The 16,364-nt window shown below is 44.1% G+C and overlaps 1 protein-coding gene across 1 annotated transcript in view; it reads right to left on the bottom strand.

Moving 5' to 3' along the window:
- MED10 (mediator complex subunit 10) overlaps nucleotides 1-15,154 on the bottom strand; it is a 57,117-nt gene extending 41,963 nt beyond the window's left edge. Inside the window, exon 1 of the mRNA XM_086965285.1 lies at nucleotides 14,914-15,154. Coding sequence (XP_086821411.1) covers nucleotides 14,914-15,068 — 155 coding nt within the window. The 5' untranslated portion in view covers nucleotides 15,069-15,154. The remainder of the gene's footprint in view (nucleotides 1-14,913) is intronic.
- Nucleotides 15,155-16,364: the final 1,210 nt, after the last annotated feature.

Genomic DNA, 16,364 nt, shown 5'->3' with positions numbered 1-16,364 from the left:
AAACAGATGGGCCGGGCTTCATGCCTACTACTGAAAGGTATGATTCCGCTCATTGACCCGCTGTTCTTTACATCAGACGGACATTAACCCGTTTCAAAATGGCCTTTGGTGTTACTGCTGGGTATTCAAGCTTTACTTTTTTTGGGACTGACGACCGTCTCTACTCAAGGCTCATTGTCTGTTAACAGGGTAGTATTGCGTTCCACAACGGTAGTCCAGCTGTAATTACGAACGTGAAAATTAGCCCTACCCAAGATGGCCGCCTTGTCGCCTGTATTAAGGCTGGCGTCGTTCTGAACGGGAAAACGTAACATTTCCAGATGACAACTTTTTGAACATAACTATTAATTGTGATATTCCGAGCGTTAAAACATACACTGCCAAACGCGCCTTCACATCCTCACCCCCTCATCCTCACACACCCTCACTCACCCTCACACCCCTCACAACCCTCTCACCCTCACTCAGCCTCACACCCCCTCACCCTCACACACCCTCACACACCCTCACCCACCCTCACCCTCGCACCCTCTCACCATCACCCCCTCTCCCTCACACACCCTTACCCTCATCCCCTCACCCTCACACACACTCTGTCACCCTCTCACCCTCACCCTCACACCCCCTAACCCTCACCCTCACCACCTCACACACCCTCACTCACCCTCACACACCCTCAAACACCCTCACTCACCCTCACACACCCACACCCTCACCCTCACACACCCTCAACCTCACTCACCCTCACACCCTCACACACCCACTCACCCTCACACACCTGCTGCACTCTCCTGCTCTCTAGAGATGTGGCCTAACGACCAGAGCTGCCATCTATGTCACGTAAATACAAAACATGTTGCATTCCAAATGCTATAGGTGTCACATTCGCGAAAGTTATAACTATTGGCGTTGTAAATGACAAAGCTATCAATTTAGCTATTTTAAAAACCAACAAATAAATAAAATATTTGTCATTTACAAGACCAATAGCTCCAACTTTTCTAATGCGAGACCTATTGCATTTCCAATGCTTGTTAAAGGTAATATGGTGTGATTCATAGGAAAAATAAAACTTATTGTAATTAGAAAACGAATGCAAAGAGTTGGAAGGTCACTCATTCTTCTAGATGCAGAGAGAGCCATTATGAATGCCAACTTCCAACTTCATACAATTCTTGTCCCCATAACCTCCAACATGTTTGATCCATTGGTCCTCCAGATATTTCTGCAGGGAGTTTGAAATAGACAGTAGCATTAGGCAAAAGAAAGATGTAGAATGGCATAGAGCCCAAATGCAAAGAGACCCTATCTGAGTGTAGGTTGATATGCGATTTCACCGTGGCATTTCACCTAAATGTACAACAGTTTGTCCTCAAAAGAAATCACACATTTGTTCTTTTTGTATCAAGCACTGCTATAAAGTATTGGATGTTCAGTGCTGGAGTGAGAGAAGGTCTGTCAGCATTGATGCCGAGACAGATCGTTTGGTCTTTTATCACAATCAAGTTTAAGGTAGTTTGGTGCTGCAAGTCTATATGAGCGGATAACCATCAGAAAGATTTTACTTAGGTTTCGTTCTTTGGATTACTTCAACTGTGAGGAAACCAAAGTGAGTGAAATCCCAAAAAATAAAAGGCAAAGTATTTTCTGTAATATCTCTGGTGTTAGTGAGGTGAGACACCATCATGACAATCAACTCATTAAACGGCGGTGGCAGTGGTCAACTCAAGATGAGTGTTTGGAAGAATAGTTACTCGAATCCAGAGAAAGAATTCCTTCCCTAAAAATCTCATAGTAATCTTTTTTTCTCTCGGAAACGACTCAGCAAACTTGTTTAACAAACCCCATAGTCAGCGGTCATATAATTACAGGAAAGCAGTGACCCTGGCAGCTCTTATGAACAGATGAAGTCTTGCACATCTTCCTACAGTATCCATCTTCTTGCTTTCTTTCTACAGGGAAGATATTGATGTTAAACCATGGGCATTGGCAGTGGCTGTTTCCACAATTGGAGACTCTGGAAACGTATTTTTTCTCAGGAACTATGCGAGAAGATTTTCTCAACAATTCTTTTGTCCTCTATACAGGAGAAGATGGGTTGGTCAGCAGGGTGTTGAAGCAGCAGATTACAGAAGCCTTTCCAGCAAGATTTCAAATCTCAGTATTCGCTAGAAACTTCATAGTCTGCAACATCCTCATCGACATGCAAGATCTGTGGAGGAACTGAATTTAGCACAAGTGACAGTGGTCTCTCCAATCAGTTCGAAACAGTCAGTAAATGATGCAGTGAGTAGAAGGGCAGAGGACGGCATTGGATGTTCAGAAACATTAGCAAGTTCTCATCGGGGAAGAGGTAGATATTCAAAGAGAGGGTCACCTTCTAGGTTTCATTACCCTGATCTCCATTTAGCCCTCTACATATTATCATGAGGATTATGAAAATGATATGAATGTTTGTTTAGACATAACTTTTTTGGGGGGGGGGGGGTTCTGAATGCCACTCTTCTGTTGTTATGTTTCCTATATTAAGTCAGTTTTCATATTAAAGAAAGGCAGAACGCAAATGGAGAATCACGAAAGATCCTATGGATAGACAACACTATAAAACTTTGCACCACCATTACATGGAAAGCATAGCGACAACCAAAACAAGCACTGGCGTTGCCAATAGGTCTCGCAGTAGGAAAGTTGGAGCTATTGGTTTTGTAAATGACATTTTATATTTATATATTGTTATTGGCATTGTCAATAACAATATATAAATATAAAATGTCATTTACAAAACCAATAGCTCCAACTTTCCAAATGCGAAACATATTGGCAACGCCAGTGCTTGTTTTGAATGAGGTGCGGGTGGCCCTGCTCGAGCACTAGAAAACTTGAAAATTGGCACACCACTACACGAGTGGAAGAGACGTGGTGCAAAGCGCCCCTCACCCCCTCCCCCCCACCCACACACAGACATCTCCAAGATTCCAAAGGTCGGAAAAAATGTCGGCGCTGCCCCTGTCACCAGAGCTTGGAATTAACCGAGTATACACGGAATCCACCTCATTGCGCTCCGAATAGCTGCAAGGCCCCATGTTTAGCGCTATACGAAACTCCTTGAATAAATAAGAATGAAACCTAGAAGGAATGACTCTGGTGCAAAACACGGAGCCTCTGCAGACCATCGTGACTGTGACGCTGCTGAACTTAAATGTGTCTGAAACCTCTCAATTTCTCCACATAGAACAGCACAAAACCCGGCCGTACGTGTTCCCTGAAAAGCACTTTCAGATGAAGTAGTGTTTTGTTTACTTTTATGGGTGTTAATTCAGAGGTTGAGCTTTGTTCCGCTCGCCTGCTTGTAAACGGCGGGCTGCCCTGTGGTCGGTGTGCCTGCTGCAGAGAGGTGTCTGTGCCCTGCAGTCCCAGGAAACCGGATCACGAGCACAGTTTGGCTTCAGAGAACGCACTGCACATTCGAAGCGGTTTTGCACCACATTTTGCACCAGGACCTCGGAGTGTGTCTTGTGTGAATATTTTTTGTTCAGTGCCTGAAACTGGGCATTTACCGGGTTAGCTGCCCGAAGCACCAGCATGGGGCTCATTGTCTAGTGTGTGCGGTTTCCCCTCCAGCGTCGCAAGTCCAAGCACGGTGTTCAATTCACACCGGCGTCCGCAGGGTTCTTTCTTATTTATTTATTTTTGCAGTTTTATATAGCGCGAACTCGACCCGAAGGTATCACAGCACTGTACTTGAGAACCAGTTACATTACACAAGGACACATGCATTTCTATACATGGGAAGAATACATGATTTGCCCAGAACCGCAGGATGCGTGAGCCTCCTCCAGCCAGACACGAACCTGGGTCCCCAGCTTCAAGGTCCGCCGCTCTGGCCGTTAAGACACATCCTCTCCCCAGAGTTTAACCTACTTGAGTTATAAAATATATTATTTGATGGTTGTTCGTTCTCTGCGTAATGCGGTTTCTTCTGTGTGTGATCATCTATGTGAAACGTACATGTTGTACGTAAAGTAGAGCACTGAAGGATTACAAGACTGACAACTGTCATTACAACGCTTAGAAACGACAAGGTGCCGCATGACGCTATATGCAAAGCTAGTGTTGTGTGTCCCTGCGCATGTCGAGTCTCGGGAACCAATATAGTGTGCGGTATTACCCCTGAGAACTGAAAGACACCCCTCACCCCAATCTCACCCAACCCGCAGTGTTTCCTGGGGGGGGGTGTAAACAGTGGCTTAATGCAATGCTGGGGCCGCCATTGCAGAACGCGGTGAGGGGCCACGGGTCTCCAATAAGTCACAATTTCATTGCCCTGTGCTAAGTGGCGACCCCGTGAAATACTGGGGTCTCCTGCAGGGCAGGGGCTGAAGAGGCCTGCGTTGCACCGGTGCTCCTGTGGGGTGTGCGGCCGCGGCATCGCACCTCTCTCCAGACCTCGCAGATAGCAGGAGTCTGCTTCTCCGTGTTTACATTTGTTTGTTTTTATGTGTTTCATCCCGTAGCGTTTCGGTTACAATAATCTACGTCTGTGCACATCACACCGGATACTTACAGCCAAAGGTTGTCCCCCGTCTAAGGATAAAGTCCCCTGAAGCGAGGTCACGTGGTTGGAAATCAATCACATATCCACGCGCTTATGGCACATTTTTTAATACTTAGTTGTTGAACCGGATTTAAGGTTGACGTGTTTGTAAACCAGCTGGGTTTAAATGTGTATAATATGGATGCAGACACTGTTGTGGAAGAGGCCTGCTGGTGCAAACAGCCCTCGCGCTGCGCATGACTCAGGCTGCGTTGGCAAATAGTGGAACCCAGTCAAGGCTTGCTCAAGATAGCACACGTATGTGAACGGGTGGAGAAGCCGGGATACTCGTCTGATCTCCTGGTCACAAAGCGAACAAGAGATCATCCATAGACTAAAAGAACAAGACTGAGGGAAGGCAGAGAAGGGGAGGGGGGAGGAGAAATGTGACACGGTGTGAAGCAGCCTTTGAAGTGAAGCTAAGCTTCACTTTAAAGGTGTGGGAGGAGTGCTGCTACGGCCTGGGGGAAGCTGGCTGGGGAGGGGGGAGGAGGAATGCAAGTTTATGGCCCAAAAGCGCGTGCCTGTGGCCACGTGAACTTAATGAAAACCGCAGCAAAAAGCCCGTGGTTTCACGAGGATTTTGAGCACTTGAATTCTCACTCCCTCAATGCGCTTGCGCGCATTGTAGGTCACGAGACCTAAAAACGTATCTAGGCAACAGGATTAACCAAGCAGCTAACTCCCATAAAGAACTTTATAAGATTATGAAAGAATTCACCAACCCACCTCCTAACTCACCATCTCTAACCGCCTCCCAGGAATGGGTAGGCTCACTCTCAGATTTCTTCATTACCAAAATAAATGACATCCACAAAGCATTTTCCCAATCAAACCGTTCTCCACTGCAGCAAAATTCTGCGGCATCTCTTCCCAGCACTATCAAATATCTGGAAAATTTCAAAACAATAAACAGAGGAAGATATCTCTACAACACTTAGGGAAAATGAATCCGGTTCGCCAGATGGTCCAGCATCTCCACAAATTCTATCCAAGATTGAACAAACTCTCATTCCCAATCTAACCAAAATCCTGAACTTGTCACTAGTACAGTCAGCAGTTCCTTCTCACTGGAAAGAAGCCGTAGTTAGACCAATTATAAAAAAAAAATCTGCTGACCCTAAACAACTATCAAACTACAGGCCTATCTCACTCCTCCCCCTGTTCGGGAAAGTAATGGAATCAATGATCAATAATCAATTATCCAAACACTTAGAAAACAATCAAATCTTTGATCCATCTCAATCGGGCTTCCGGCCCCATCACCGCACGGAAACGGCCCTGGTTGAGATTGCTGATAACATCAGGCGCTTTCTGGATGCCAGGCAGTCCACCATCCTAATCCTGCTTGATCTGTCGGTGGCCTTCCACACCATATCTCATAGCATCCTTCTGGAGCGCCTGAGGGAATGTGGTGTGGAAGGTCCCGCTCTACAGTGGATTAAAAGCTACCTCTCAGACCGGTCCTTTAAAAGGTAAAAATAGAAGGATTCTCATCCAAAAGCCAGTTTATCGATAAAAACGTTCCCCAAGGATCAATTTTAAGCCCGACCCTTTTTAACTTACACATGTCACCTTGGCTAAAATAATTAGAGCGCATGGTTTCGATACTGTGTCTTACGCCGATGACACACAAATACTGATCACTCTTGGTCCCGACCACATCAATACGCAGCACAGATTCATACAGTGCATGTTAACTATCAATGGCTGGATGTCCAACAACCATCTCCTGCTCAACGCAAGTAAGACTGAGATTCTGCTTTTCGGTGACGCCCAAAACCTTTGGTCTTTCGACTGGTGGCCACCCTAATTAGGGCTGTGCCCCCCACCCAAGCTCGCTGTCCGCAACTTAGGAGTAATAATAGACAATAAGCTTTATATGGCTGATCACGTAAACACTGTGGCACGTGCGTGCTATGGCATAATGCGATCCCTAAAGAAAATGTTTAAATGGATCCCACTTCAGTCTCGCCTACCCCTGTTTCAGGGACAAATTATCAATCGCCTAGACTATGGAAATGCACTGTTCGCATCCATAAACAATAAACTCCTATCTAAGCTCCAGGTGCTGCAGAACACCGCAGCATGACTGGTTTTAAATCTCCCTCCACGCTCCCCATCGGCTCCCAACCTAAGGACTCTTCACTGGCTCCCCATCAGAAAGAGGATTAATTTCAAGATATGTTGTCTAGTACACAAAACAATCAACAACAAGGGACCAACCTATCTGGAAAAGACATTGACCAAATATCAGCCAATAAGAACTCTCCGTTCAAACAGCAAGCACCTTCTGACCATCCCCAAGGTCTGCACCGTGAAGAACGGTTGTAGGTCCTTCTCCAGAACTGCGCCAGAGCAATGGAATGCACTGCCCCTACAGCTCCGCCTAGAAACCAACCATAAGTCGTTTCGTAAAGCCCTTAAAACGTGGCTCTTCTAAACGCTCTGTCCCGACCCGGCCGCCAGCTAGCGCTATGAGACCTATGGGTGAAATATGCGCGTAATAAATACCAATACATACATACAAGTCAGCAGATACAAGCACAAACTTTCAAAAGCGACCTTATTTTACAACAAGGAGCAATACTGATCACAGACAACAGGAGTAGAAATTCCAGCTGTTATAGCTTTGGCCGCAAAGAATCCAACGGTGCTAAATATGAAATAAATACCCTCATGAATTGACAAGAACCAGGAGTTGGTTTCAGGTACCAATCTACAAATTTCCATTGGCAGAATGTCTTTTATGCAAGGCACGGGAACTGCACATTTGCCAGTAAGTCCTTCTCAGGCAGGAGTGCATGTGCTAGCAGAGAAATATGTCCAACTAACCAAAGCTATTCTGGTGAAGGAATAAACTCAAAGATCATTTTTTTGAGCCTATGATCTACCTAGCACACACCACTAACTTGATGGTCAGAAGTCCCTTGCTCAGCTTCAAATCAGCATGGCAACCAACCAGCAACATTATTTGTTGTAATCAGAAAGAATCATATCAGAAAGAACCATACATTAATTAATATCATTAAAACAAATCACATTAAGACATACCAAACAAATAACATCCTTAAATTAAAAACAGCTTGCATTGCAAAATATCATTGCAATCAAGGAAACACGTATCTTAAGTAGAACAATATTTAGACTCTTACTTAATATGTCTAAATAAAATAACAAAATACAGAAACTATCTATAACACTGTTACAACTGTGATGGCAAAGAAATGATGCTGAACATTTAACAGCATTCTAGCCATGTCTTTAATGCAGCAACTTGAGGGTCGACAAGAGATCGTGGGGAAAATGCTGTGTGAGGATTAGGACTTGGAATATTGCGGTCTTAAATGTTATAACTGATGATGCTGAGAGACATGATTATTGAAAATCCATGATGTTTGCAGCTTTCAGGATACATGAGCATTGTCCGACTTGATTCTGGAAGATTATTTGGAGTACCATAACCAATGAAAAGTAAAAAAATAGGGCAACCAACTGGTGGTCTCTCGGTTTGGGCCTTCACCAAGTTAAATTGTAAATCACAACATTGTAAATCACAACAAAGTATTTCTGTAAACGCAGGTTCTAATGTTCAGCGTGTGAAATTATCAGAAGTAAGCACCTAAGTGGAAAAGATCTGGAATGAATATATTCCACCGGATTGGTCTTCGGAGATGCAAGTATTTTGGAACGAGTTAGTGAATTGTTTGAGCTGTATCATATGCACTGTAAATACTTCTGAATCACGTTACTTGTTTGTGGAGACTTTAAGACATTTCCTTCACACCAGATTTATAGGAAGTAAGGTCATAGAAGGGTACTTGTGCATTCTGAAACCAGAACTAAACTGGAGAAAAGTCCATAAAAAGAGAAAATGTTTTACAATGCTCCAATTAAATTTTGGGTTATCGTTTGAAAATGACCGTACCATATTCGCTTCACCTGCAAAAAATACATTTAGATGTGGTAAGAAGGCCAGCCTATTGCCTACTTCTTTAATCACTGTTGAACTATAGAATGAGTATCAATGAATGGTTTGAACGGGATCAGCAGAGGTTATGGAATAAGCTAAAAGAAGTTGCCATTAGAAAGGCTATAATAAACATCTGGGAGCGTGTCACCTATGCTTATGGAGAGGGAGCTAATCAGCAAGAAATTAATTTTGCTTTATCTTGTGTGCAGTTAATCCTCTGAGAACAAGAGAAACAATAGGGTTCAGAGTAATTGGTTTAACAAAACTGCTTGTTCCTTGACCACTGGTGCCAGAGGTGGAGGGCAAAAGTGTGCCAGAAAGCTAATAAACGGTACAAAAGGGGGTGGTGATGGACGGAGCATATGAATCAATCAAATACTCGCACCCAGTCAAAAGATCTGGGTTTAATCCATCACCGATCTTTAGCCCACTCTGCCACCCCAGTTCAGACATGGCTATATGCAAATCAGTCTGACCCTGTGCCTCATGGGAACAGTCCAGCCCGAACTGCCAAGCCATGTCTTCCCTGGACCGGAAACAAGCTTCCGAAGAACGGTTTCTGGCATTCCAGCCGTCCTCAGCCCGGCTTGCTTGAATCCAGTGGCAAAGTGAGCAAGGGACTCACGTCTGAGCATACCCTGCCACACTTATGGTGGCCAAAAGCGGTAAAAAAGGGGGTGGTGATGGACGGAGCATATGAATCAATCAAATACTCACACCCAGTCAAAAGATCTGGGTTTAATCCATCACTGTTCTTTAGCCCACTATGCCACCCCAGTTCAGACATGGCTATATGCAAATCAGTCTGACCCTGTGCCTCATGGGAACAGTCCAGCCCGAACTGCCAAGCCATGTCTTCCCTGGACCGGAAACAAGCTTCCGAGGACCGGTTTCTGGCATTCCAGCCGTCCTCAGCCCGGCTTGCTTGAATCCAGTGGCAAAGTGAGCAAGGGACTCACGTCTGAGCATACCCTGCCACACTTATGGTGGCCAAAAGCGGTAAAAAAGGGGGTGGTGATGGACGGAGCATATGAATCAATCAAATACTCACACCCAGTCAAAAGATCTGGGTTTAATCCATCACCGATCTTTAGCCCACTCTGCCACCCCAGTTCAGACATGGCTATATGCAAATCAGTCTGACCCTGTGCCTCATGGGAACAGTCCAGCCCGAACTGCCAAGCCATGTCTTCCCTGGACCCAGCCGTCTTCAGCCCGGCTTGCTTGAATCCAGTGGCAAAGTGAGAGTCCATCACCACCCCCTTTTGTACCTCTTTTGGCCTCCTTAAGTGTGGCAGGGTATGCTCAGACGTGAGTCACTTGCTCACTTTGCCACTGGATTCAAGCAAGCCGGGCTGAAGACAGCTGGAATGCCAGAAACCGGTCCTCGGAAGCTTGTTTCCGGTCCAGGGAAGACATGGCTTGGCAGTTCGGGCTGGACTGTTCCCATGAGGCACAGGGTCAGACTGATTTGCATATAGCCATGTCTGAACTGGGGTGGCAGAGTGGGCTAAAGAACGGTGATGGATTAAACCCAGATCTTTTGACTGGGTGTGAGTGTTTGATTGATTCAGATGTCCGTCCATCACTACCCCCTTTTGTACCAGAAAGCTAATAAAGCCACATGTCCAGATCTTGTGCCAATAGATTTATAAAGTGCTGAGCCAAAAATGTGGCCCTGCATATTAAAGAAGACATGTACAGCATTAGTAACATTCAACATAATTCCATTTTCTAGGCTCTCAGAAATTCCAGTTACTCTGAAGAAGAAAAGTAGGTGGCCGTGGAGATAGGGTCATTATCAATGTATTTTGTTACAAGATGGAGCCAGCAAAATAGGGTGCTGCTAAACCAGCTGCAGGGTTGGGCTGACTGTCATAGTATCCTGATAGACGCTCAGGCTGGTTTCAGAAATGGAACAAGAACCACTGAATAAGCCTCATGACTTGTACTAAATTCACTATAATTCTAAAGCATTTTATATACCTGTCATTTTGTTGATTTAAAATCAATTTTTGATTTAGTAAATCAAGATAAGCTGTAGTACTCACTGCAGAGAATGGGTATTGATTATGCCCCGTTTGTAGTGAAAGGTCTGCGTTGAGATAATACTGCTAGGATCCGATATGGTCCTTTTGGTGAATGCAGTGGCATTTTTTAAATCCCTAGGCATATCCACAAGGCTGTGTACTGGCACTGGTTCTATTTAGCTTGTTTTTGAAAGACACAGTCAATTTAATGGAATCTGATCTTGATATAAATAAAATAGTCAATATAAAAACGCCAGCCCTACGTTTTGCAGAGGATGCCATTTTTATATTTTGAACAGACCATTCAATGCACAGGCTATTAGAAAGATTCAAAAAGTACTGCAAGGAGGACTTGCTAAACTTACTCAAAAAATAACTTGTTATTAAAGCCCCTCTTGCCATTAAAAAGGAAATTTTGCACGCAGGATTATAAGTGTGTGACCTATTTCAATTATTTGGGTATTCAATTTGACCAGCAATTTAATCTGTATGCAAATTTAAGAAAAGGCCACAGCTAGGTTCTTCTAAATCTGCAATGTTTTACTAATATTTTAGAATATGGCGGACAGCCAGTTTACAATAACAATCCCTCAAGTAAAAAGCAAAAATGTAGACGCAGCTGCATTTTCTTGGGAAGAATTTTGAGAATTTAGTAACAACAAAGAGCTGCAGGTAATCAAGAAAAGATTTCTGGGACAATCCTGAGATTAGATCCTACTACATCGCTAATCCCAATGTATTTCTAGCTTTAATCTGACCCATCTCGAACACTATTTCCATGTAACCTTCATTATAATGGTTATGTGTGAATCCAAACCCTCACGCAGCTTCATATATGCAATCTGCTTTGGCGATATCAATGAATGTATGAAGATTCAGGAAGAAACTACTGGCCAATGCATGTAAATAAAAATACACTAGATGATCTACAATTTAGTTGTCTCTAGAGTAATAACACAAAAAAATGGACGGAATGCTGAACATTGTCAAACATTCACCCCCAGTCACAGTACTGGGTTATATCTATTGTTTATTTGCTCACCGTGCCACCTCACTTTGGACCTAGCCATAAGAAAATCAGTCTTGACCCTGCTCCACATTCGGTTTTGTCTGCTTATTTTTCCTGTCAATGGAGGATCTGGCTTGGCAGTTTGGGCTGACCCGTTCCCATGGGGAGAAGGGTCAAGACGAATTTGCGTATGATTGGGTCCACACTGGGGTGGCATGGTGAGCAAAAAAATGATGGATTTAATTCAGATTTGTGACTGGGGGTGAAGAGTTGACAATATTCGGCATTCCACCCATCATCTTTTGTGTTGCTAATACCTCTGGAGTAACCTCAACCTATTTGGCCCCGACGCTATTAGACTTGTTAAGGAACAGTATTTGACACCTATAGTGTTACAGCAGGGACTTCACCAGTGACTTATTTAGATGCAGGGTTTGAGCCATACATGGAATTGATTCAAATTGAAATGCAATGCACTTTATATATCAAGTTCAGGTTGGGGACTCTCCCAACTAGTGTTTACCAAGTGAAATGAGGCAAGTTACCTGTAACTAATGAATATTTTCACTCTGCTATACATGGTGAAAGATACAATAACGCACTTCATGCTTTTTGGCGTAAAGTATTAAATGCATGACGAAGATAGCTTTTACGTTTGTTTTTTTTTTTTAGAACCTTTGGTGTAAAATCAGATTTAAAGGCTCTAGAATTTTGGTACGGATCAGATTTATCATTACATAATTGCCCTCTAGACTCTTAGGTTTGGTCTGCATGGCTCTCATTGGGTAAGTAATTTTAAGTCCAATTAAGTTCTGACAAAGGATCAGATCCTTGTCCCAGCTATTCCTGTGTGCCTTTATTCTAACTGTTCTTGAAAGGAGAGCCTTGGAAAGGCATCGCCATAGGAGCGTAGCAGGCATCCCTACATAGAGAGAAATGCACCTATTGTGCATTTCTGCCCGTGGAGAAACAGAGGGTGCAAAACTACAGGGGGGCACCACATGTTCCCCCCTGCAAGCACCCCCATGCACACAGGCAACTAGAGGCCATGTAGGGCACCCTTTTCATGGCAATCTCACTGCCATAAAAAGGACGGCAGTGAGAAAACTTGTAAAATGCTCTTCAACGCCGCTGAGGCACTACCAGCATAATACTTCCTTACACCGCGGCGCCGCCACTCAAGGATTCTGTCAGTTGCCGTGGTCCAACCGCTGTACTTGTAATACGGCAAGTTGACCCCCATCACAGGCTTAGCGGTCCCATGGACTGCCGAACTCATAATCGGGCCCTTAGACTTTGACATTTTTAAACTCTCCTTGCTTTAGTGCAATTTTGTATTCCAATTTTTTATGTATTGGTAAAGCCAAGAATTATTGGCTCTAAAAGACTGAGCTATTGGATTTCCAATGAGACTGTATGGTGCATGTGAGCTGAGTCACATTTAGGTGTCCAGGTGAGTTTTAGTTGTAGGAGGGTGTTGATAATGGGGCATGATTGAGAGTTCTGGTTCTGAGACTGGAGACAGTTTGAATCAGCAGGCCTGAACAGTGTTCAGATTACATGCTCATCCAATTCTCAGCCTCTCTCCAATGCACACACAGTGATACTCGCATACATTACTTATGTAATTCTCCTTAGCAACAACTGAGGTTTCTTTGTCAGCGCTTAGTGCCTTGGCACAGCTGCATACCTGGGATTCAATAGAAAGTGTCTTCAGATAATACACAAGGATATGGTCACCCCTTTTCTTGTCTTATTACCGCTTTTCCTTTCAGGATTCAGACAATGCTTATCCTCATCAATCAATATTTCCTCACCTACTGCACTGCCTTGCAATTTCTGCCTTCACTCCCTTTTGACCAGCATTTACATTTTTGAGGATAGCGTTACTTAATACACAGTGAATATTTTGCAATAAAGCACTGTTATTCAACGTAGGCATCTGTGCCTGATGTAAAGAACATATCTTTGAGTGGAGATTTAAGTTGACACATTACCCGTTTCTTGAACCTAGACAGTCCTTGCAGTATTATCATCTTAGTGAAGAATGCAATGCTTCTGAGATAATAAAACTGTGAACAATTAGTTTATGCAACGACTGCAGTGTACATGTGGTCCAAAAAGCTAAATCTACCGACTGAGGGTGAGACCTAGGTTCACAAACCATGTTTATATTTAGTTGGTTTGGTTGTTAATGAACCATAGTTACAAATCTGGAATTATATCATATATGAAGCAACCATCAGTATATAGGGAAGATTGCAATCATTCATAAAACAGGAGCTTGCTAATATCAAGCATTCAGAATGCAGTGGAGTACAACAAAGCAAATCGTTATTGGCTGGAGTGTCACTATCCAATCGATTCAAGTTTTGCAAGAAGGAAAACGTCAATCATCTAGCATTCCCATGTGTTCTGATGGTCTGAAATGCACCCCTCCTCCCTTTCAGAAAAGAACTGAAGATCCTGCTCTTCAAGAAATGTTGATGACATGTAGCCCTTATTTCCAGCTCTTTGAGAGAGAAATCTGTAATGATGAAATCACGTAGGCAATGAATAAACCTCAAGCCTAAGAGCAACGCAATTCTCCCAAACCAACCACAGAGTAACTGCCTTAAGTGGAACAATCGCTGTCCAGGCAACATTGGAACATAAACAAAGTTCCACATTCCACCCCGAACCCTTTACATTAAAAACCCTTTTCCACATCCGTTATTGTTTTTTTCCTCACCCACTTTCATCCGTCCCTACACACTTCAAAACCTTGCTACTGTCACATTTTCCGGCATCCGTTTTGGCGTCTGTATAGATGGGTTTAAGTGTGTTGCTGTCTGTGTGCACCGATGAACGTATGTGTTGCGGTCTCTGTGGGGCATGTTAGCGTGTGGGGGATTATAAACAGGCATAACCTACTGGCTCTGTCAGAGCTAGTTTTAAAGGGGGATACCTTCAACGACGCACTTTATTCACGAAGAACCGACGGTATGACACTATACCCATCCGGTATTTTACCTCTGTTGTACCTGCCACAGTCGGATCTAGCAATGCTAAATCAAATACTACAAAGAAAATATGACGGCGACAAGGCACTTAGCCTAAACGGTGGGAAGTTCAAGTGAACTCCAGTATATTTTCAACACAGAGAGGGTGATATAAGGGTTATGACTCGCAGGCTGGTGGCAGTCTCTCTCAAATCCCAGGAAAGGCTCGGGGTAGTCACTGAATGGAGCATCACAATGGATAATAAATTGGAACTACGCTATGTCCATTCTAGGTGCACGAACGATTCCAGCCTGATGGCACTCACAGCTTCTGGTTAAGCCCAGCTTGGCTGCTAGGCTGGAAGTCGCTGACGATGATCCCCAGCTGCCTGATATTCTCCACGAACTTCTCGAGCTGTTCCTCCAGATTGTCGAATTTCTCCGCCATATCGGCCGCCTCCCCTCCTGCCCGACCGAACATTTTCCAGTCTCCTGGGTCCCGGTGCCGCCAGTGCAGCCAATCAGCAGCAAACCAGGTCCAGGAAAAACAGAGGACGGACTACATATGTTCTTGTTAGAGAACGGAAACGTGAGCACCCAGGCTCCGCCCTTGATAGGAACGTGACGCAGAGTTAAGCACATCCTAAGTCACAGGGAGGTGCTTATTCCTTGCTGCTCATTTCAATGTTTTATTTATTTATTTATTCATGCATTTTTATATAGCGCGGACTTTACCCGAAGGCGTCAGAGCGCTTCACAATAGGAACAGAGATGAAACATGATGGAAAACATTACACAAGAACAGATTACAAAAGCAGACGTTACATTACATAAGGTAATAGTGACAATTGTGAGCAAACAAAATACACAAGGTAGTAAAATTGTGAGCAACCAAAATACATGAGGTAGTAAAAAGTGCACAGGAGGAAAAAGTGACAAGTGTGCAGTTACAAGAGAAAACAGTATAATTTGAGGTATAGTACTGCAATAAGTGCTAGACACTCAGGCACAAGAGCAAGCGTTACATAGGCAAAGGTGGCACTTGTGCAAGTATCAAAGGTAAAAACATGCGAGAGGTAGCAAACCGTGTGTTGCAAGGGCAAAGTGGTGTGTGCATGTTACAAAAGGGCACCAAACACAAGTACATGGAAAATACTGCAAAAAGGCAAACACTCCAATCACAAGAACACACTGGGAAGGCACTTCCATGGTCCTGCAAAGTAGAAATTTTCAGTAGTGGGAAGTCTTCCTCCAAATAACAAGAGGACGTGAATTACTTTTGGAGGTGTCTCTGTAGGAGGAGAACTATGAGGTCCCTTTTGAAGGCCTGGGAGGAGGCGGTGGTCCGGAGCTGAGGTGGAAGGGAGTTCCAGATTCTCACTGCGTTGCCTGAAAAGAATTGGGCCATTGTTCTTTCGTTCTTGAAAGTGGGAGGTTCAAGCAGTAGATTCTCCGCATTGCGTGAAGGTCTAGAGCCTCCAGAGAGTTTCAGTTTATTCGCCAGGTAGCGAGGAGAGGAGGAGTGCAAGGCTTTGTGGGTGATACAAGCGGTCTTGTAGATAGCTCTAGCCTCGAAGGGAAGCCAGCAGAGGTTGGATAACATCGGTGTGATGTGATCGCTTCTTTTGGCCCCATAGATGAAGCGAGCTGCTGAATGGAAAACAGACTTAAGTGGGGACAGGTGAGGTTTGAGGAGGCCAGTAAGAAGAGAGTTGCAGTAGTCTAGTCTGGAGAGGACCAGCGATTGCACCAGGATTATAAGGTCCTGCTCCGGGAA

The sequence above is a fragment of the Lissotriton vulgaris genome, chromosome 4_1 (assembly GCF_964263255.1).
Source record: "Lissotriton vulgaris chromosome 4_1, aLisVul1.2, whole genome shotgun sequence".
NCBI lineage: Eukaryota > Metazoa > Chordata > Amphibia > Caudata > Salamandridae > Lissotriton > Lissotriton vulgaris.
This window is presented reverse-complemented; position numbering and strand designations above follow the sequence as displayed.